Here is a 23740-nt window from a genome sequence, read left to right on the forward strand (position 1 = left end):
TTTGTACAATTCTTTCATCACCAAAATGTTTAATATTGAATTTTTAAATATTTGCCCCTAAGCAAATGTTCAACATTTAGGCTTAACATATCACTCCAAAACCATCTGCTAAAATATTCATCATGGTAGGATCTCACCCCAGGCTACAGTTGAGAAAAACGTGCTTCTTTTCTTAGCCTCTTGTTCAATGAACAAAACATGTCTTAACAGTTTTTCAAGGATTAAATAAATTACCATAGGTGGAGGCAAGAGGTAGCATCACAGATTCGTGATTTGCTAAAAATAGCATGTCTGCTGTTATGTAACATAATTTCATTAATTTTTATTCAACAATGATTTGAAGGAATCATCTGCCAACCCGCAACTTTGGATATGTGAAAAATTTTTGTTCAAATGGCTAGTCTTCCTTACATATTTCTTAATGATGGAAACCATGGAGCACTGCATTTTAGTTTTTTTTTTTTTGTGTTAAATACTCGATTATCCCCAAACAATGGCCTATAGTCTTGCACAAAACTGATTTGATCTAAACTCAACATTAATTGGCAAGACAATGGCAAGCAATGAAAACTTAGCCACCAACAATGAAAACGAATCCATAAAGATAACACCACTAGACGAAAGACCGGTAATAAATCAAACTACCAAAAATGAATGCTTCGATAGCAAAACAGAATGGTGTAAACCGCACATAGTAAGGTAATTGAGTAAACTTGCAGGTTAACAGGGGCGTAGTAAAATGGGTGTCTTTCTTAGATAGATTTGAGATAGTAAAAGTGCGTGAAATTCAGGTGGGCCGAATCTTGCGATCCATCCTGGATCCCATTGGAACGCATAGCAAAACTTTATGTGCAACATTTCTGCCAAATCGGATGATAATGACTAATGACCGCTTCTAAAGGCTCAAGAAGTCAACATTGAAGATCGGTTTATATGGCAGCTATATCAGGTTATCAATCGATTCGGTTCGGCACTGTTGTTGGATGACAATACAAAACACCTTGTGCAAAATTTCAGTTAAATCGAATAAGAATTTAGACCATTCTCGGCACAGTTGTTGGAAATTATAACAATATACTTCATGCAAAATTTCAGCCAAAAGGCTCAAAAAGTCAAGATCCGACATCGGCTAACACGCCAGCTATATCGGGTTATGAACCGATTTTGATCATTCTAGGTACAGTTATTGGAAGTCAGAACAAATCACTTCATGCAAAATTTTACCCAAATCGGAGAAGTATTGCGCCCTCTAGAGGCTCAAGAAGTCAAGATCCAAGATCGGTTTGTATGACACCTATATCAGGTTATAAACCGATTTAGGCCATTCTAAGCACAAGTATTGAAAGTTATAACTAAACACCTCATGCAAAATTTCAGCCAAATCGGATAAGAGCTGCGTCCTCTAGAAGCAAGATCCGAGATTGGGTTGTATGGCTGCTATATCGGGTTATAAACCGATCTGAACCATTCTAAGCACAGTCAAGATCCGAAATCGCTTTATAGCTTTTGGTATAGCTGTCACATAAACCGATTTCGGTTCATATGGGTTATGAACCGATTTAAAGCATTCCAAGCACAGTTATTGGAAGAAGGACCCAAAAACCTCATGCGAAATTTCAGCCAAATCATATAAGAACTGCGCCCTCTAGAGGCTCAAGAATTCAAGAAACGAGATTGGGTTATATGGCAGCTATATCAGACAATGAACCGATTTGAACCATTCTACGCACAGTAATTGGAAGATAAAACAAAACATCTCAAATTTCAGCCAAATCGGATAAGAATTGCGTCCTCTAGAGGTTTAAGAAGTCAAGATCCGAAATCGCTTTATATGGTATAGCTGCCATATAAAGCGATTTCGGTTTATATGAGTTGTGAACAGGTAATGAACCGATTTAAACCATTCCAAGCACAGATATTGGAAGTTAGAACTAAACCCCTCATGCAAAATTTCAGCAAAATTTTAAAAGAACTGCGCCCTCTAGAGGCTCAAAAATCAAGATCGGAAATTGGGTTGTATGGCAGCTATATCATATTATAAACTGATTTGGACCCTTCTGGGCGCAGTTATTGAAAGTCAGAACAAATCACTTCATGCTAAATTTCAGTCCAATCGGATACGAATTGTGCCCTCTAGAGGCTCAAGAAATTAAGATCCGAAATTGGGTTATATGGCACAGCACAGTTATTGGAAGTTAGAACTAAACCCCTCATGCGAAATTTCAGTCAAATATTAAAAGAACTGCGCCCTCGAGAGCCTCAAGAAATCACGATCTGAAATTGGGTTGTATGGCAGCGATATCAAGTTATGAACCGATTTGGACCCTTCTTGGTGCACTTATTGTAAGTCAGAAAAAATCACTTCTTGCTAAATTTCAGTCCAATCGGATAAGAAATGCGCCCTCTACAGGCGCAAGAAATAAAGATCCGAGATCAGTTTATATGTTAGCTATATCAAAACATGAACCGATATGACCCATTAACAATCCCAGCTGACCTACACTAATAGGAAGTATTTGTGCAAAATTTCAAGCGCCTAGATTTACTCCGTCGAAAGTTAGCGTGCTTTCGACCGATAGACAGACGGCCGGATATGGCTTAATCAGAATGGCAAGTAGTTAGGGCTCAGATCAATATTATGATGTGTTTTAATCAAAATAACGAAATTAGTATACATACATCCTTTCGTGGAGGGTATAAAAATGGAATGCAGATATCTCAATTTTTTTTTATTTGTCTGTATGTGATTTCTTTAATTGGGTCTTCAAATCACTTCAGGAATTTTATGCAAGACATTGTCCAGCACATGTCATCAAGTTCATTATCATAGCAAAAAGTTATTAAAAAGTAAGCTAACAGTGTGTTGTTGTTAAAGTATTTGACTTGGATAGCTTGGATGGCTTGGATAGCTATTTCCAGCCCTCCTATATCGTCATCAACCAAATATGTCAAATGGTTTAAGGTGCTCTACATACCCACAACAAGTGAGTACATTGTCGAGCACATTTCTAAATACAAAACAGGGCTCTTTAAGCTTACTTTCCTTCTAAGAACGGCAAAAGACAAGTAAAACTCACTTTTCTCGTTCTACATTCATTCTTCGTTTATATAGTTAATCGGCACATTTTCATATACTCACTTTTAGTTTTCGGCAAGTGATGTGTAACCTTTTATTATTCAGACATGGTTACTACGTTAAAAGACGCCCGGTAGCCGAGTTGGTGACGTGCTCGCATTGCCAGTGCAGTCTTGGATTCCCACCAGAGGCCTTGCTTTTTCACTAACTCTTTCACAACTAATGAGTACATTGTCTAGAACATTTCTAATTACAAAATGGGGCTATTTAAGTTAACTTTCCTTCTAAGAACGGCAAAAGACAAGTAAAACTCACTTTTTTCGTTCTACATTCATTCCTCCTTTATATATTTAATCGGCATATTTTGACATCCTCAATGTTAATGGGGCCTTTCCAAGTGAAGGGTAACCTTAACGAGTAGATAGCGTAACGAGTAGATAGCGTGCTCGGATTGCCAATGCAGTCGTGGGTTTGATTCCCACCAGAGGTCTTGGTCTTTCACCACCGTGGTATCACAATCGACTTCGAAAAATTATCTAAATGAGTCTGTAAAGAACTGCCACTCTTACGTAACCTAAGCTAATCTACAATGGTCTTGTACCTTTTATCTGTCTTGTATTATTAGTTAGCCCATAGTGGTATAGTGTATGAAAATTGTCTTTAGACCCCTTCCTCCATACATTTCCCACCTACCCCACTGCTTGCCTTAAAACCATTGGTTCCCCAAAGTTCTTCATTACCACTGCATTTATTTTATTTGTCTAACAACAAAATCCAAAATTTAAGGTACTTAAGGTTTTTTTCTTTTAATTGACAAATAGAAACAGCAGACATTGGGAAAACAACCCAGAAACCAACCTCAGCATAATTCATTTAATTGTCCACTTAGAATATAAGGAAATCTAGCTGCAGACAGACAGACAACAGCACCACAAAAATAAATTTCAAATTCATAGATGCGTTAAATTTGTTATGATGTCATTCAGCTGAGAGAGCATTTAGAGGCAGTGTCGCTAGTCTTTCGATGGAAATGCCAATGAGTCGTTGGTGTTACTACATCCGAATAAATTGTCAACGTAAAGGCGATTGCATACAGCATATGGCTCATAGTTTGGTTGAGTAGCAAAAACATGGTATTGTAACTGGTTTCATTTAAATAGCAGGTGATGATTTGATGCTGGACTCTAAGAATTGAGTAATGATAAGAAGATTCGATATTATGTAAATATCTAAACTAATGGGGGATTTTAGAGGAGTTATTTGCATACAGTGGAAACCAAATAAGTGAAATGCTAAAAACACATCAATTTGATGTCACTTATCCGTTTAATTCATTTAAACATAGTTCGGATAAGTGAAATTCGTTTGCAGTTAAGCGATATAAGCATAAGCGTAAGATTCAACGTCAACGTACTAATTATGTGTGAAATAATTTGAGTTGGAAAAGAGCAATGCTTCGTAAAATGGGGGATCTTAGAGGAGTTATTTGCGTACAGTGGAAACCGAATAAGTGAAATGCTGAACACACATTAATTTGGTTTCACTTATCCGTTCAATTCATTTAAACATAGTTCGGATAAGTGAAATTAGTTTGCAGTTAAGCGATATAAGCATAAGCGTAAGAGTCAACGTCAACGTACTAATTATGTGTAAAATAATTTGAGTTGGAAAAGAGCAATGCTTCGTAGAACTCTTCAATAAAATGAATCTTTCCAGTTTACAGCAGAAGTAAATAATTTTTAAAGATTTGGAAACAAATGTCTGCATCCATAATGCATTGGCACCGGATATTCCTAGATACTCTGTCTGAGGTTCTGAGCTCCGCTGTCTGGGTCATGGCCTCTTGGGCTACTGGGTGCGGCTTAGGGATAAATGCCACTAAGAGTGAGTTGGTCTTGTTTTCGCAATGTCTAAGTCATGGCCTCTTGGGCTACTGGGTGCGGCTTAGGGATAAATGCCACTAAGACTGAGTTGGTCTTGTTTTCGCAATGTCTAAGTCATGGCCTCTTGGGCTACTGGGTGAGGCTTAGGGATAAATGCCACTAAGACTAAGTTGGTCTTGTTTTGGCAATGTAGGAGGGTGCCTGGTTTCAAACAACGGAGTATGCAAGGGTCAGCGTGGGAACAACGGAAATCCAAATAGGGAGTGTAGAGAAAAAAAGGCTTTCGTGGCTCTCTATTCGTGCCCGTTGGCAGCATAAGGTTTAAGAACTGGCTCTATATTTGTCTCCACCAAACAGAAGATGTTTGACAGTGAAATGACGACGATAGCACAGTTAAACGCATTAAAATACAACGCTTGTGTTAGCTAGGTCATGTTGTCAGAATGGATGAAGAAGCTCCAGCAAAGAAGTTTTTTAAAAGCGGCCATAATAGAACACGCAAAAGGGGAAAACCAAAACTCCTATGGAGCGACAAAGTGGAGAGAGACAACTGAGTGTCAGAGATTGGAGAAGAAACGCAGAAGATCGAGGCGTTTGAAAATCCACTCTATCTTGGGCTAGACTAATTATTTTTCTGCAATGGGCAACCAAAGTAAAGAAGACAGATTGGGTCTGGCAGTCTACATTGAGGACGCAGTTACTGAGATATGTTTCTGGCTATAAAAGCAAATTTGCCCATGAACATTTCTTTAAAGAACAAGGGTAAACTTCTCACATATCAATGAATGCTATCAGAGCTCCTTTTGGGGCAAAGTAGCTTACAAATGTCGCCAGCATTAGAAGGGGATAACCACCGTTGAAAATTTTTTCCGGTGTTCTTGCCAGAATTCGAACCCAGGTGTTCAGTGTCATGGGTGGACATGCTAACCTCTGCGCTATTGTGGCCTGTTTCCGACTGGTTTACCATTATACGGTCCTGCAGGCAGAGATCCGGGTTATCATAGAATGCGTGGCGTGATGTGGCATTAAAGCGAGACAGTAAGATGGACATCAGGGCTTTAACAACTAGGAAGTTGAGATCTTGGAATGTAAGGAGATTAACGCCTTCTCTGAAGTTCGGCCATATCGCAGTAAGGGGGAATAAAAGGGCAGACGATTTGGCCATGAAGGACAAAAGACTGCCATCGGTAGACTTGGTGAATCCTAACTCTTTCGAGGTGATCGGTGAGACAACAAAAATCCTATGCAGAGATCCGCATCGGCGAGTGAGGAGATTAACGCCTACTCTGAAGTTCGGCCATATCGCAGTAAGGGGGAATAAAAGGGCAGACGATTTGGCCATGAAGGACAAAAGACTGCCATCGGTAGACTTGGTGAATCCTAACTCTTTCGAGGTGATCGGTAGGATAGCGAAAATCCCATGGAGAGATCCGCATCGGCGAGTGAGGAGATTAACGCCATCTTTGAAGTTCGGCCATATCGCAGTAAGGGGGAATAAAAGGGCAGACGATCTGGCCATGAAGAACAAAAGACTGCCATCGGTAGACTTGGTGAATCCTAACTCTTTCAAGGTGATCGGTAGGACAACGAAAATACCATGGAGAGGTCCGCATCGGTGAGGAAAATACTGAAATGAAGGACACATAGGACTACGGGCGCACTAATACAGGTTAGGTTGTGAACCATGTGTAGGGTAAATGGAGAAGATGATGAGACTTTGTGGCATTTCTTATATCACGCCGGTTTTAACGGCCAACACTAGGCGGCCATCTGACCGATCCCGAACGTTAAATAAAATGTTCATCGAACTCGCCTCTCAATAAGTCCATTGTTACGCGTGCTGTGTGGCATGTGGCACCTTGTTGACACCACATGACATGCAAGTCAAGCTCTTACATTTTAGGCAAAAAACAAAAATTTAACATCATCACACTAGGCGGCCATCTGACCGATCCCGAACGTGAAATAAAATGTTCATCGAACTCGCCTCTCAATAAGTCCATTGTTACGCGTGCTGTGTGGCATGTGGCACCTTGTTGACACTACATGACATGCAAGTCAAGTTCTTACATTTTAGGCAAAAAAAAAAAGTTGAACATAATCTCACGATAGCGCTTACCATTCACAGTTACGTTAGGATTGGCATCATCTTTGAAGAAGTACGGTCCAATGATGCCACCAGCCCATAAACCCCAGCAAACTGTGACTATTTCTGGTTGCATTGATAGCTGTTGCAATGTTTTTCGCTGATCTTCACTCCAAAATGGACAATTCTGCTTATTTACGTAAACATTGAGCCAAAAAGAAGCGCGCGATTAACTATCTTAACAGAGCACGCATTTTAATAATAAAATTCAATATTGGCAAGCATTGTTTGTGTGTAAGACGATTCATGGTTATATTATAGACCAAACTGAAGATGTTTGACAGTGAAACAAAACACGAAACGTGCGTGAGCTGTTTAAACCAGTGTTGCCGAAAAAAGATAAAAGCTAAAAAATCACCCTTTATTTCCACATTTGGGGGCAATTTAAGGGATTTTCTTTTTTTGTCAAAAACTATGGAATTGGAAGTTTCGATGGAAAATTGCGCCATAACTTCATTGTTATAGCAATTTTTTTTCAATATTTGATTTTAAAGAATTTCTGGCAAAATTCATATGTTTAAAGTTTTGTTAAGAAGTTAGTTAATCTTATTGTGTTTTAATAAATATTAATTTTTTCTGAAATATAATCTTGAAGAAAAATAACAATAAATACGATTACAACAAACCTAATTCAATTGAATTAAAAATAAATCAATCAGCTCATAAATATATTTACAATTTCAACAAAAATACTACCAAACCTAACTTTGTACAGTGTTTTTGTAATGATTGTATTTTTACAAATGAAATGAAATGATGATAATTTAAAATAATATTGGTAATAAAAATATTTAACGAAAAAGTAAAAAATTCAAAAGTTATTGTACTACTCACTTGCAGCTTGCATTATTAACATGCCAATCACAATGAAATTCATATTGGCGGTGTAGTGAGGTCTTATTGTTGTTGCACTATACTATCTTGGTGGCAGCCGCAGCGGCAAATAAATGTGGTTTTGTTTCCTCTTCAAAGAAACGACAAAGTAATTTCTTTTTTTTTTTTTTTGCTTTATTACTGTTGTTGCTCTTTTGTTGAATTAAACGATTTCGATTTGTTTTTTTTTTTTATTTTATGATTATTTTTTTCTCTTTGTGGATGATGCTTTGCTTTGATGCGTTTTAGAGCGTTTCAGACGATCCGTTACAAATACGTGCCAAATTTCCTTTCAAATGAACATTTCAATTTAAAAATTTCACATGAAATTGATATCTATAAAACGCGCGCGCGCCAATCTCTCACTCTCTTTCACTCAATCGGATCTCGTAAGCCCTGCTGCTGAAAGTGAAATTATTATGAATTGATGTCGTCTAGTTTTTGTCTTTATAATTTATGAATGAAATCCAAAAAAAAAAAAGATGGTCCAAATTTCTAGAAAGATTACTTAATATTTTGATGTGATTATGCGTGTGCCTCTTTTTTTTTTTTTTTTGACCTATTGTTTTACATAGTAGTAGTTTTTTTTCTGAGCCAGTGGCGTTTTGGGGCTTGCCTTATTTACGTTTTCTTCACCTTCTTCTTGACTTCAAAGCCCATTGATATGTTAATTTATTTTCTTTTTCTTTCTTTCTTTATAGAAAATCAATTTTTTATTTGTCCCACAAAATGCACGCAGAACCGGTGTGGAATTTTTCGGCTAATTGTTGTTGTTCATATACAAAAAAAAAACGCAAAGTGCCTTTTGGCATGTGCGTCTGCGGTTGTATGCGTACACACATAAAAACAAAATAACTTAACACTCTCTCTTTCCATATGAAGTCTATGGGTATGTGTACTCTATGTTTGGCCGGTATGGCATAAGGGGTTAGTGAATATTTTTGCAACAGAGTTTCATCAAAAAATAAAATAAAATAAATACAATAAAATAAAATAATGAAAGCTACCGTAGCGCAGAGGTTAGCATGTTCGCCTATGACGCCAGGGTTCGAATCCTGGCGAGAACATCAGAAAAAAATTTTAGCGATGCTTATCTGACATTTTTGCCATGTAAAAACTTCTCCCCAAAGAGGTGTCGCACTGAGGCACGCACTTCGAACTCAGCTATAAAAGGAGGCTCCTTATCATCATAAGTAAAAACTTGAATCGAACAGCACTTGATGATAAGTGAGAAGTTTGCCCCTGGTCCTTATTGGAATAAAATATAAAAAAATAAAATGAAATAAAACGAAAGAAAAAAATAATAAAATAAAAAGTTAATGTTTTTATACCCACCACCGAAGGATGGGGGTATATTCATTTTGTCATTCCGTTAACAACACATCGAAATATCCATTTCCGACTCTCTAAAGTATATATATTCTCGATCAGCGTAAAAATCTAAGACGATATAGACATGTCAGTCCGTCTGTCTGTTGAAATCACGATTAAGGCTTCAAAAATAGAGATATTGAGCTGAATCTTTGCACAGATTCTTTTTTTGTCCATAAGCAGGTAAGGTTCGAAGATGGGCTATATCGGACTATATCTTGATATAGCTCCCATATAGACCGATCGGCCGATTTAGGGTCTTAGGCCCGTCTTGCTGTTGAAATCATGATTAAGGCTTCAAAAATAGAGATATTGAGCGGAAACTTTGCAGAGATTCTTTTTTTGTCCATAAGCAGGTAAAGTTCGAAGATGGGCTATATCGGACTATATCTTGATATAGCCCCCATATCATCGGTCGATCGGCCAAATTAAGGGTCTTAGGCCCATAAAAGCCACATTTATTATCCGAAATTTAAGACAGTGAGTTGTGTTAGGCCCTTCGACCTCCTCCGTGAATTTGGCTCAGATCGGTCTAGATTTGGATATAGCTGCCATATAGACCGATCCTCCGATTTAGGGTCTTAGGCCCATAAAAGCCACATTTATTATCTGATTTTGCTGAAATATGCGACAGTGAGTTGTGTTAGGCCCTTCGACATCCTTCGTGAATTTGGCTCAGATCGGTCTAGATTTGGATATAGCTGACATATAGACCGATCCGCCGATTTAGGGTCTTAGGCCCATAAAAGCCACATTTATTATCCGATTTTGCTGCAATTTAGGAAAGAGAGATGTGTTAGGCCCTTAGACATTCTCCGTGAACTTGATTCAGATCGGTCCAGATTTGGATATAGCTGCCATATAGACCGATCTACCTATTTAAGGGCTTAGGCCCATAAAAGACACATTCTTTATCCGATTTTGCTGAAATTCGGGACAGTGAGTTGTCTTAGGCCCTTCGACATCTTTCTTTAATTTGCACCTGAGCCGATCAGATTTGGATATAGCTGCCATATAGACCGATTTCTCGATTTAAGGTTTTGGGCCCATAAAAGGCGCATTTATTGTCCGATGTTGCCGAAATTTGGAATGGTGAGTTAAGATAAGCCCCTTGACCTACTTCTGCATTATGGCACAGATCGGTCCAGGTTTGGATATAGCTGCCATATAGACCGATCTCTGGGTTCTATGTTTTGGGCCTATAAAAGGCGCATTTATTGTCTAATTTCGCCGAAGTTTGGAACAGTGATTCATCTGCAATTTGGTCTAGATCGATCAAGATTTGCATAAAGCTGCCATATAGACCGATATCTTGATTTAAAGTCTTGGCCCCAAAAAAGCTGCATTTATAATCCGACTTAACTGAAATTTGATACATTGAATTATGTTAGGCTTTTCGATATCCATGTTGTATATGGTTCTGATCGGTTTAGTTTTAGATAAAGCTACTAAAAAGATTAATAGTTTGCTATACATAATTCAACAATGACTTGTACTTATTAGTATTTGGTCCAAATCGGATCATATTTCGATATAACTGCTACGGAACAAAAGAAATGCAATTTTCACATGATTTTGTTGAAAGGTGGTTTACATATATACCCGATGGTGTGTATCCAAAGTTCGGCCCGGCCGAACTTAACGCCTTTTCACTTGTTAAATGTTACTCCTTTCGATAAAAAATCAATGCGATTAATATTTAGAAAAAAATAACTAAAAGACTTAAGAAACAAACTCGTTATCTCAGCCATTACTAAAGGAGTCTTTAAATCGAAAAAGTTTGTGTCCTCAGTCTTCTTATTATTCGGCCAAGTTCATTTTTTTTTAAATAAAATAAAATAAAATAAAATAAATTAAAATAAAATAAAATAAAATAAAATAAAATAAAATGAAATAAAATAAAATAAAATAAAATAATAAAATAAAATAAAATTAAATAAAATAAAATAAAATAAAATAAAAAAAAATAAAATAAAATAAAATAAAATTAAATTAAATAAAATAAAATAGAATAAAATAAAATAAATTAAAATAAAATGAAATAAAATAAAAAAATATAAAAAAAATTGTGTACAAACATTAAAATTTTTGCTTTTTTTCTAAATGGGCTTCTTTTTTACTTGTGTTAAAAAATCAATGAGATTAAATAAAAAAACCCAAAAGGATGTTAAACAAAAGACTTAAGGCACAAACTTGTTGTCATAGCTCTGGGGCTTTCATGAAGAAAATCAAGTTTGTATCTTCAGTCTTTTGTTTATCGATATAAAAGACCAAACGTGCTAAGTTCGGCCGGGCCAAACCGTGGGAACCTAACACCTTCAAGCTTCTAGGGGTCGTAGAAGGCTAATCAAAAGAACGGTTTTCATGAGAGCTAGGTTAGGTTATACTTTGCATGAATGTTGGAAATTATAACAAAACACTGAATGAATTGAAATATAATCGGAAGATCGGTTTATATGGGAGCTATATCAGGTTATGAACTTATTTAAACCATACTTGGCATAATTGTTGGGAGTCAACAAAACATTTCATGCAAAATTAGGAAGAGACGGATAAACCAGAGGGATGAGCAATCTGTCCCCAGCCTTTAAGTAAAGGTGGTATTTCTGATTCAGAGATGAAGACAGCGGGATGTCGGCAGTAGTGAGTGAAGGCTTTGCTTAGCTCACAAGAAGACCGAGAAAGCGATCCGGTGCACGAAAACAGAGGAGTATGCACCGACAGCGCCATTCGGCGGAAGTGCAGCATGATCGTGGGGGTAGAATTGACATTCGAAGCACTTCAACGGACGCTGGAAAGAGAATCGGATCTCCCAAAGAGCATAACACTGCTAAAACGCTGAAAAAGAGAGCTCCCCGCCTTTAAGTACACTAGGAAGACCAAGCCAGCCCTTTCTCAATGGAAATTCCCGACAGTCTTCTGCGAAGGGAGACAAAGTCGGAAACGAAACGAAGGAAGCGCGCTCGGTCCCCGAGTCTTCGTGGAGGACTGGGACTTCCAAAGAGATGTCACATTCATCACGGAAGGGGAAAATGGTCGCTGAGAAAGATTAGGAGCCGACCTCTTACCCCAGAGAGGCTGGGAAACACAATAGAGACGAGCTGACGTATGCAGTCATCGATATCAGCAGTGCATCTGATAGCATTCAAACAGATTGTCGATCTCAAGTGAATGATCTGGTTAACGAGGGGATTTTCGACTTTGTGTGAAACTCTGAAGTATCCCCTGCTCCTTAATGGAATGTTCAGAAGTAACCCCTATTCCTTAATGGGATTTTCATGGAAAATTTGGTAGTTGAACTCTGAAGATGCCACGGTAGCACAGGAGTTAGCATGTCCACCTGTGACGCTAAACGCCTGGTTTCGAACCCTGGCAAGAACATCAGAAAAAATTTGTCAGCGGTGGTTATCCCATTCTAATGCTGGCGACATTTAAAAAAAATGGTGTGGCAGCCATGTAAAAACTTCTCCCCAAAGAGGTGTCGCATTGCGGCACGCCGCTCGGACTCGGCTATGAAAGGGAGGTCCTTATCATAGAGCTTTAAAACTTGAATCGAACAGCAGTCATTGATATGTGAGAAGTTTGCACTTAATGGAATGTTCATGGGCAAATTTGCAGAGGGTCCACCCATACAAATGATGAGCTGCGAGTATAGAGGGCACATCTTTATGCTGGGCTTTATGTCTGCAAAATGTATTGATACCGCCAAAAAGCTCATTGGAAGTATCCACACATCTATGGAGGGCACAAAGCTCGAGTCGGTAAGAATGATAGACATCTCACAGAATACAAAAGCAACGGTCCTCATCAAGGAATGGGGCAGCAAATTCGCGACGGAACGCATGGTGGGATTCTAAGGCAAGCAAAACCAATGTTTGATCACGAAGAAATGGGAGGTCTTCCACAGGGAGCAGAAGGAGGAAGGAACTCTCCTTGTGGTTGGCATTGATCAAGCCTACGTGACAAATTTAGCTAAGAATAAAGGCGTGGCATACTAAGGAACCAGGCAGTCTGTTTCAAGATTGGAAAGACTAGGATAGGTAAATTTGTGTAAGCGTAGAAGACATAGACGACAATGTAAACAGGATTGCGACTGCATTGGCGCGGTCTTTCGAAGATAGTTGTCATCTTCGAGAAAAGAAATCGGCTCAAGAAGAACCCTGAATGACCGGGAAGATTGGCAATATTGGGACTAATGGCAGAGTACTTCGTAAAAAAGCGGAAGTTTATGTGTATTACACAGGGCTCAAGGAATACAATATGATTATCGGAGCGCAAGTTCGATAACCTTAACAAAGCCGCTAATATGCAAAAGTTTCTCTCAAAAACCCATGTCCAAAATGAAACGTTAGTGGACGACATGTGAGTGAGAACAGAGACAACGGGAAACATGTTGAGGCTTTTGATGAAAACGCATTTTTCACAGGACGGAGATACGTGAATCTTAGAATAATGAGGTTTATCAAAGGCTTATCATTACGGAATTTATGGTAGAAGAAGCCTTGAGGAGTTTCAAACCATTTAAGTCACCCGGACCTGATGGAATATCTGGCGCCCCATCTGGCTATTATTTCCATAGCGTGCATGGGACTTCCGTATGCTCCGAAAGCCTGGTAGGAGACAAAGGTGTAATTTATACCCAAGCCTGACAAGGCAGGTTATGCGACACCAAAAACCTACAGACCTATAAACCTTACTTCCTTTCTACTCAAAATGGAATCCATGGAACGTATTGTGGATACCATGATAAATAGTAGGACATTCAGCTAACTGCTCAAATACAAACATCATGCCTCTGTCAAGGGAAGGTAGGTGGTGATTGCCCTGCGCGAAGTTTTGCATAAAAAAAAAATAATCCTAGGGTGCCAGGAGATACACATACACATGCTATGGTTGAGCACCATAAATGACCTATTACGAATGCTGACTGAGAAGGGATATGAACCCGTCTGCTACGCGCATGATTAAATAATACTTTCAAAGGGAGGGATCCGGTAGGGTTCAAAGGTAAGCTATGCAGAAGGGCTTATAGGGTCATGCGGATGGCATACAACTGGGCGTGACCAGGGGTCTCAATCAGCCTGTTCACGAGGAAGACAAAAATGGGACAATTTGACGCACCACGTTTCCTCAATAGAATGATTTCGATATCTGACAAGGTCAAATTCTTAGGACTGACCTTGGTCCCTTGGACAGGGAACTGAAATGGAAATGTCACATTTAGAGAAGGCTCACAGATGTTGGGCACTAGGTAGACGAATACATCAGGTTCAGAGAAGATGTTGCCTTGACATAGGCGGATCGATGAGGACCGAACCAAAACCGGCAGAGATATTGTATAACTTAAGTCGACTTTTTGTAGCATTGTCCACAAAAAAAAAGAATTTTGAAAATCGGACCACGTAGAGTTTTGGCAGCCCGAACAATTTTTCGAAATACTGAGGCGACCAATTTGAGGGCCCTGCCAAGAGGAGCCTGGACAACCAAGGGACCTATGGCCTTGAAATTTTGCACTTTATCTCGATGGCATCTCAGCTCTAAACATTTTTGAAAAGTTGTCTATATCGGTTCCTAAATGACTTATTTTTTACTAGTTTTTTCGATTTTATCCCACTGTTCAACGCTTTATCAACTTCCCCACATGCCTAACATATGCTATCCCTTGCCACACCGATACTGCACAACTGCGTGCTATGTGTCCCGTTATGATACCGAAAGCTATGGTGACCAACTTTATTGCCTAGAGGCACTCGGACTACCTGGGGTCTTGAAATTTTTGCCCATTATCTTGATGACACCTCAGCTTTAACTATTTTAAATTTTAAGGAGTTATCTCCATCCGTTTTCAAATGATATATTTCCTATTTTTTTCGATTCTATCCTACTGTGCACTTAGGTGGGCACACATTCCAGATTCCTGACTGGGATTTCAAGACTTAGTTTTCCTCTTTCAAAGTAACTTTGTAGTATTTAGAGCACCCAGCAAGCCGATTACTGGCTTAGGTGTATGCCCATAGTGGCATGGAGCGGATTAACCCACTTTTCAACCTTACCTAACCTAACCTATTTTGACCATAAGACCATTCTATATCATCTGTGAAAATTTCAAGAAATTTTATTAAAGCGTTTTTTGCTTAAATTTAATACTCTCCTATTAGTTTGTTGTGAAAAAAAACGAAAGACTTAAGACACAAACCTGTTGTTTCGCTTAGTAACAGAAAGGCAAAATCCAAAGTTTGTTTCTTAAGTCTTTTATTTATTTTTTACATGAGCACCCACCAATGAGTTTCCACTTTTTGACACTCATCTAGACAAATTTTAGACTATCAATTTTCCACCAAAAAAGCTCTCTAGGTCTTTGGTTAATTTATTACTTGTTTTAAAAAGCTTATCAGCGCACCTTGTAGAGTTCAATCAATTCGACTCGAATCAACTTAATTTAATTTGTGATATATATTTACTTCAATTTCAAAGAGTTATCTCTATCCGTTCTCAAATGACATATTTTTGCAAGGTTTTTTTCGATTCTTTGCCACTGTGCAACGGCACTTAGGTGGGCACACATTCTTGATTCCTGACTGGGATTTCAAGACTTAGGTTTTCCTCTTTCAAAGTAACTTTGTAGTATTTAGAGCACACAGCTAGCCGATTACTGGCTTATGCGAATGCCCATAGTGGCATCGAGCGGATTAACCCACTTTTCAACCTTACCTAACCTAACCTATTTTGACCATAAGACAATTCTATATCATCTGTGAAAATTTTAAGAAAATCGGTTAAACCGTTTTTTTCAAATTAAATAAAATCCTATTAGTTTGTTGTGAAAAAAAAACAAAAGACTTAAGACACAAACCTGTTGTTTCGCTTAGTAACAGAAAGGCAAAATCCAAAGTTTGTGTCTTAAGTCTTTTATTTATTTTTTTACATGAGCACCCACCAATGAGTTACCACTTTTTTACAGTCATCTAGACAAATTTTAGACTATGAATTTTCCAAAAAAAAAACTCTCTAGGTCTCTTGTTAATTTATTAACTGCTCTAAAAAGCCTATCAACGCACCTTAACCCATTTTGAACCTAACCTAACCGTTTTTGACCATAATGCCATTCTGCTTTAGCTGTGAAAATTCTAAGAAAATCGGTTAAACCGTTTTTTGCTTAAATTCAATAATCTCCTTTTCGTCTGTTGTGAAAAAAAAAACAAAAGACTTAAGACACAAACCTGTTGTTTGGCTTAGTAACAGAAAGGCAAAATCCAAAGTTTGTGTCTTAAGTCTTTTATTTATTTTTTACATGAGCACCCACCAATGAGTTACCACTTTTTGACACTCATCTAGACAAATTTTAGACTATGAATTTTCCAAAAAAAAAGCTCTCTAGGCCTCTCGTTAATTAATTAACTGGTCTAAAAAGCCTATCAGCACAGCTTGTAGAGTTTAATCAATTCGACTCGAATCGACTTAATTTAATTTGTGATATATATTTACTTAAAGTAAAAGTGGACCCAGCCATGGACAGAGAGAGAGTGTATGTTTTTATGTGTTTGCATGCATGTGTGTGTGTGCGCGTGTGTGTTTGTTCATATATGCTTTAAACAGTTACGAGCTAGGGTAAGTTTTGAATTTTTCGTTGTTTTTGTAAACTTTTCGGTGGGTTTTTTTTTTGTTCAACTTCTTTTGACCATGCCATATAGTATATCATACATATATGAGTGTTTGTGTTTATGATGAGTAATGTGACGTGCCTTACAGGTTGGTTTGTCTCTCCTGACAATGTAATCTAGTTTATGTTTTTGTTTTTTTTTTCTTTCTAAGTGTTTATTATAAAAACAAATTAGTGAAGTTAATCCAAAAAAAACACACACACACACACGCAGACGCTCACTCTCACAGGGGTATTACATAAATGGACTGCATATTAGTTATACACCTAGTTAAGATTACAATAGAAATCTTTGTTTTGTTGATTTTTTTCATAAAACCCAAAAAAAATTGGCAAACTACATTTTTTTCATAATTTTTTTTGTTTTCATTTTTTAACAAACATCAATGGACAAATCCGTTGATTCGATACATCTTGATTTGGCTGCTTTGCAAAATCGGCCCACCACAGTATGTTGGCTGTGACAATAATAGTTGCATGAGGGTATGAGCAGCTAAAATAGCCAATGTCCAACCGGCCAGCCTCTTGTTCAACAATTTGTCTCAAGTTGTTTTACTTAACACTTTTTCTTTTCAATTAGCATCTGTTGGTGAAGGCTGAGGTTTAGTGCTGTTGATTTGTTGTTGTTTAGTTGGGTTTATGGCCTTTTTGATAAAACTAAAGCAAACAATTTCACTTTTATGACAACTTTTTCTTTCAACAGCTTGTATCACTTTTTATTTGTCACAATATTCACTTATTTATTGTATTGGTATTTCTCTGTAGTTATTTTTGCTTCAGCTATTTGCTTTGGTGAAGGTTATTCTTTTTATTTTGTTTCATATATGCAAGTCTTTTTTGCCGTCTATTACGATTTTCAATTCTAATTTGTTATTGTTGTGGTTCAATCATATATAGCATTATCCAGGTATACTCGGTTTTTTTCATTTACTTTGTGTAATTTTTTTTTTTTTTTTTTGCTTATTTTATGGCAATTTATTTTTTTTTTAAACACTACAACAAGTTTTTTTTTTCTTGGACTTTTCATTCAAAGCAATCTCAATAAACCGTTCAACTTTACGCTTTTGATTTTTGTTATTGTTGCTCTCAAACTTCACGACTTTTGAAAAAATAAAAAAAAAATATTTTACCGCTGCTTAAAATCGCTCAAGTGGTTGCTTTAACGTTTAAAATAAAACTAAACCAAAAGTTTTTAAGACACCTTTGAAGCGGTGTTAAGCACACCAAACCGGACGGACAGACAGACAGACAAACGCACAGCATATGAGCGGCAAAATGTTGCTTCTAGTGCTGAGTATGGCTGCATGCGTATTAAGCCAAAAGCCATGTTAACAGCATTGCCATTCATTGAGCAAAGACTGTTTACTCTCCCGCTCTCTCAATTTTTACAAATGTTTCTTAACTTAGCATATCTTCGATGTTGTTTCACGCCACACCACTTGTATTAACAAAATATTTAGAGTTTTGTATAATTTTAAATAAAATACAATAAAAACAAAACAAAAAAAAAACATTTTCAAGGCGCCCTCGTTTAAAAAAACTTCTGTTATTGTATAATTTTTCTTGTTTTCTAATTTGTTTATTAAGTTTAACGATCATAACCATAAACCATGATTTATAGTCTAGTAAGAGAAATGTTTTTCATACAAAAAAAAAATTAAGGATTTAAGAATGGCCATGTGTTACGTCTTGATTGAATATGACAGCAAGACAAACCTTTAACCATTAATTCCATCATTTAGTCACACCGGCTTTTGAAGCCAATGAAGATGCGTATGCAGCATATAACACAATCTGTAATTGAAAAACCCAGTTCCTTAGTGGAATGTTCATGGGCAAAATGTGCATTTTTGTAATTGGAAAGCAAGATGCAATTGGGGTTTTTTCGGCAAATAACAGACATGCAACTTTTTTTTAAAGGAATTCCACTGACTCATTCTACAGAGGCAGAAACACCATCAAAAACCAGTAAGGAAAGACTAAAGTCGGGCGCGCCGACTATATTATACCCTACACCACCTTTTAATAAATAGAACCTAACTCTAAATCTAGTCAGACTTTAACTTTGTATACCTATTGAAATATCGAATAGAACCTTGTGAAATTTTCTTACGATGATAAAAAAATGGTGACTTTCTACAGCCTTAAAAGGCAATATCGGGTAAAAGATATATATAGGAGCGTTCTCTAAATCTGAACCTATTTTTATAAATTTTTGTGCAGGTATAGGGACTTAAAATAAAACTTCTCATGCAAAATTTTGTAATGATCGTACAAAAATTGAACCTAGTACAGACTTAAAAGGCCATATCGGATGAAAGATGTATATGGGAGCTATATCTAAATCTGAACCGATTTTCATGAAATTTTGCACACATATGAGGACGTCAAATAAAACATCTCTTGCAAAATTTGTTAGAGATTGGACCAAAATTGAGGCTTCTACAGCCTTAAAAGACCATATCGGATGAAAAATATATATGGAAGCTATATCTAAATCTGAACCGATTTTGATGAAATTTTGCACACATATGAGGACCTCAAATAAAACATGTCATGCAAAATTTTTTAAAGATCGGACCAAAATTTTGGATTCTACAGTCTCAAAAGGTCATATCGGATGAAAGACATATATGGAAGCTATATGTAAATCTGAATCGATTTTGATGAAATTTTGCACACATATGAGGACGTCAAATAAAACATCTCATGCAAAATTTTGTAAAGATTGGACCAAAATTGAGGCTTCTACAGCCTTAAAAGACCATATCGGATGAAATATATATATGGAAGCTATATCTAAATCTGAACCGATTTTGTTGAATTTTTGCAAACTTGTGAGGACGTCGAATATAACACCTCATGCAAAATATTGTAAAGATTGGACCAAAATTGTGGCTTCTACAGCTTTAAAAGGTCATATCAGATGAAAGATATATATGGGAGCTATATCTAAATCTGAACCGATTTTGATGAAATTTTGCACATATACGAGGAGGTCAAATGAAACATCTCTTGCTATATTTTATAAAGATCGAACCAAAATTGTGGGTTCTACAGTCTTAAAAGCTCATATCGGATGAAAGACATATATGGTAGCTATATCTAAATCTGAACCGATTTTGATGAAATTTTGCACACATATTGAGACGTCAAAAAAATTACCTCGTACCAAATTTTGTAAAGATCGGCCCAAAATTGTGGCTTCTACAGCCTTAGAAGGTCATATCGGATGAAAGATATATATTGGAGCTATATCTTAATCTTAACCGATTTTTATGATATTTTCCACACATATGAGGTAATCGAATAGAACACCTCATGCTAAATGTTGTAATGATCGGACCAAAATTGTGGTCTTTCATCCTTAAAAGTCCATATCGGATGAACCGATTTTAATGAAATTGTACACACATATGAGGACGTCAAATAAAACATCTCATGCAAAATTTTTTAAAGATGTGAGGATATAAAATAAGTTATTTCTTGGTATATTTTGTAAAGATCGGACCAAAATTATGGCTTCTATAAGCCTTTGAAGTTCATATCGGATGAAGGATATATATGGGAGCTATATCTAAATTTAAACCGATTTTTATGAAATTTTGCACAAATATGAGGATGTCAAATAGAACACCTCATTATAATTTTTTTAAAGATCGGACTAAAATTGTGGGTTCCACAGCCTTTAAACGTCATATCGGATGAAAGATATATATGGGAGCTATATCTAAATCTAAGCCGATTTTTATGAAATTTTGCACACATATAAGGACGTCGAATAGAACACCTCTTGTAAAATTTTGTAAAGATTGGACCAAAATTGAGGCTTCTACATCCATAAATGGTCATATCGGTTGATAGATATATATGTAGGCTATATCTAAATCTAAATCGATTTTGTTCAAAATCCTTGGGCCAAAGAAGTGATATGGGCAATTTTTTGTGACTATTGGACAATAAATGCGACCTGTACATTGAGCACAAGAATGCATGCAGATGGAGGACGGACGGACGGACATAGCTTAACCGAATTAGGAAGTGATTCTAAGCCAATCGGTATACTTATCAATGGGTCTAACTCTTCTCCTTCTTAGCGTTGCAAACAAATGCACAAAGTTATAATACCCTATACCACAGTGGTGGTGTAGGGTAGAAATAGCAATGCGTTAAGTAAGACCAGTTCGAATCTTATATTCTCTTCACTATGGATCGCAAAGGGCCAATTCATTGTTCGATTTTTATGCCTTCCACCATAGGATGGGGGTATACTTAGTTCATCATTCCGTTTGTAACACATTGAAACATAAAAAAGTATGCATATATGTTGTTGATCGCCTTGGCATTCTAAGTTGATTAAGCCATGTCCGTCCATCTATCTGTCTGTCGAAAGCGCACTAACTTTCGAAGGAATAAAGCTAGACGCTTGAAATTTTGCACAAACACCTTCTATTAGTGTATGTCGGTTGGGATTATAAATGGGTCATATCGATTCATGTTTTGACATATATAGCTAGCATATAAGCCGATCTTGTATCTTCTTAAGCCCCTCGAGGGCGCAATTCTTAACCAATTTGGCTGAAATTTTGTAATAGGTGTTGTGTTTTGACTTCCACCTATTGTACCAAGAATGATTCATATCGCTTTATTATCTGATATAGCTGTCATATAAACCGATCATGGATCGTTACTTCTTGAGCCTCTAGATGGCGCTAGACATATCCGATTAGGCTAAAATTTTGCATGAAATGTTCTGTTTTGCCATGCAACAACTATGCTTAGTATGGTTCAAATCGGTTTATAAGATGATATAGCTCCCATATAAACCGATTTCCCGCATATACCTCTTGGCCCTTTAGAGGGCACAATTCTTATCCAATTTGGCTGAATTTTTTTCACTATGACTTTACCTATCACCTTCAACAAATGTACTTAGTATGACTTGAATCAGTCCAAAACCTAATATAGCACATATAAACCGATCTCCCGAATATACCTCTAGGCCCCCCAGAGGGCTCAATTCTTATCTTATATAACTTTAACTATCACCACCAACAAATGTATTAAGTATGGTTCGAATCGGCTCAACTACTGGTATAGCTTTCATCGGTTCATAAGATGATATAGCTCCCATATTAACCGATTTCCCGCATATACTTCTTGGCCCTTTAGAGGGCACAATTCTTATCCAATTTGGCTGAAATTTTGCACTATGACTTTACCTATCACCTTCAACTAATGTACTTTGTATGACTTAAGTCAGTCCAAAACCGAATACAGCTCCTATATAAACCTATCTCCCGAATATACCTCTAGGCCCCCTAGGGGGCTCAATTCTTATCCGATTTGGCTGAAATTTTGCAATATAAATTTAACTATCACCTCCAACAAATGTATTACGCATGGTTCGAATCGGTTCAAATACTGGTATAGCATCCATATATACCTCTAGACCCTTTAGAGGTCGCAATGCTTATCCGATTTGTCTGACATTTTGCACAATGACTTTTCCTATTACCTCCAGCAGACCTCATATACCTTTTATATAAACCGATCTCCCGAATGTACTTCCTGGGCCTCCGAAGGGCTCAATTCTTATCCAAATAAATAAAAAATCCAATAGCGATTTCTTGTTATGATCTCCCATAACCTTCCTTTTAGTGTGTACCTATAAACAGTGCATAGATAGATACCATGCAAAGCACTTGACAAATGCGGTCCATGGTGGAGTGTATATAAGATTCGGCCCGGCCGAATTTATTTGATTTTATTCCATTTGGCTGAAATTTTGCATAAAGAATACCATAATCTAATCTAAAGAATACCATAACCTAAACATACGTACCAAATGGAGTAGCGGTTGGGTTGGTCTATAGAAGCGGTTGTCTGAGGAACTATCGATCACATCTCTAAAGTCTGACTGATTCCAATGCAAATGCTAATTTACACATGAACATGAGCAGGGGAAATCTTCTCACATATCAATGAGTGCTGTCCGATTCAAGTTTAAGCTCATTGATAAGGGACCTCCTTTTTGTACCCGAATCCGAATGGCGTGCCCCAGTGCGACACCTCTTTGGAGAGAAGTTTTACATGGCATAGTACCTCACAAATGTTGCCAGCATTAGGAGGGGAAAAATTCATCCAAATCGAATGAAAAGTGCTCCTTTTATGGACTCAATACTCTATATTGGAAGATCGGTCTATATGGCAGCTATATCCAATTATGGCCCGATCTCGACCACATTTGACAGGAATGGGTAGAGATCTACCAGAATACACTGTGCCAAATTTCATCGAATTCGGGTAATAAATGGATCTTTTATGGCCTCAATACCATATATCGGGAGATCGGGCGGCCGGTCTATAGGGCAGCTATATCCAAATATATTCCGATATGAACCACACTTCACAGAAATGGGTAGGGGTCTACCAGAACTCATTGTGCGAAATTTCGTCGAAATCGAGTGAAAAATTACCAATTTATTGCCTCCAGACTCCAGAAGTCTGGGGATCGGTCTATATAGCGGTTATATATAACTAAAATCCAATTTTATGAGATCAGAACATTAGGTTTATATACAAAGAATACGAAATCATCAAAAGTTGTTTAGAAAATGTTTTTATAACCAAGATATCTGCAAAATTATAAATACCAAAAAAGTGATTTACTGGGTATTTAACCAATAAATACCCAAGCGTTGGGTATTTACCAGGTAGAAACCCATCTC

The 23740-nt window shown here is 37.2% G+C and overlaps 1 protein-coding gene across 1 annotated transcript in view; it reads right to left on the reverse strand.

Annotated features, from left to right (window-relative positions):
- Positions 1–18469, reverse strand: part of LOC106086226 (uncharacterized) — a 108424-nt gene extending 89955 nt beyond the window's left edge. The window contains exons 1-2 of the mRNA XM_059361716.1: positions 18140–18469; positions 7940–8377 (exon numbers count right to left, since the gene is read on the reverse strand). Coding sequence (XP_059217699.1) covers positions 7940–7982 — 43 coding nt within the window. The 5' untranslated portion in view covers positions 7983–8377; positions 18140–18469. The remainder of the gene's footprint in view (positions 1–7939; positions 8378–18139) is intronic.
- Between the last annotated feature and the right edge of the window lie 5271 nt (positions 18470–23740).

Source organism: Stomoxys calcitrans, chromosome 2, assembly GCF_963082655.1.
Source record: "Stomoxys calcitrans chromosome 2, idStoCalc2.1, whole genome shotgun sequence".
Taxonomy (NCBI): domain Eukaryota; kingdom Metazoa; phylum Arthropoda; class Insecta; order Diptera; family Muscidae; genus Stomoxys; species Stomoxys calcitrans.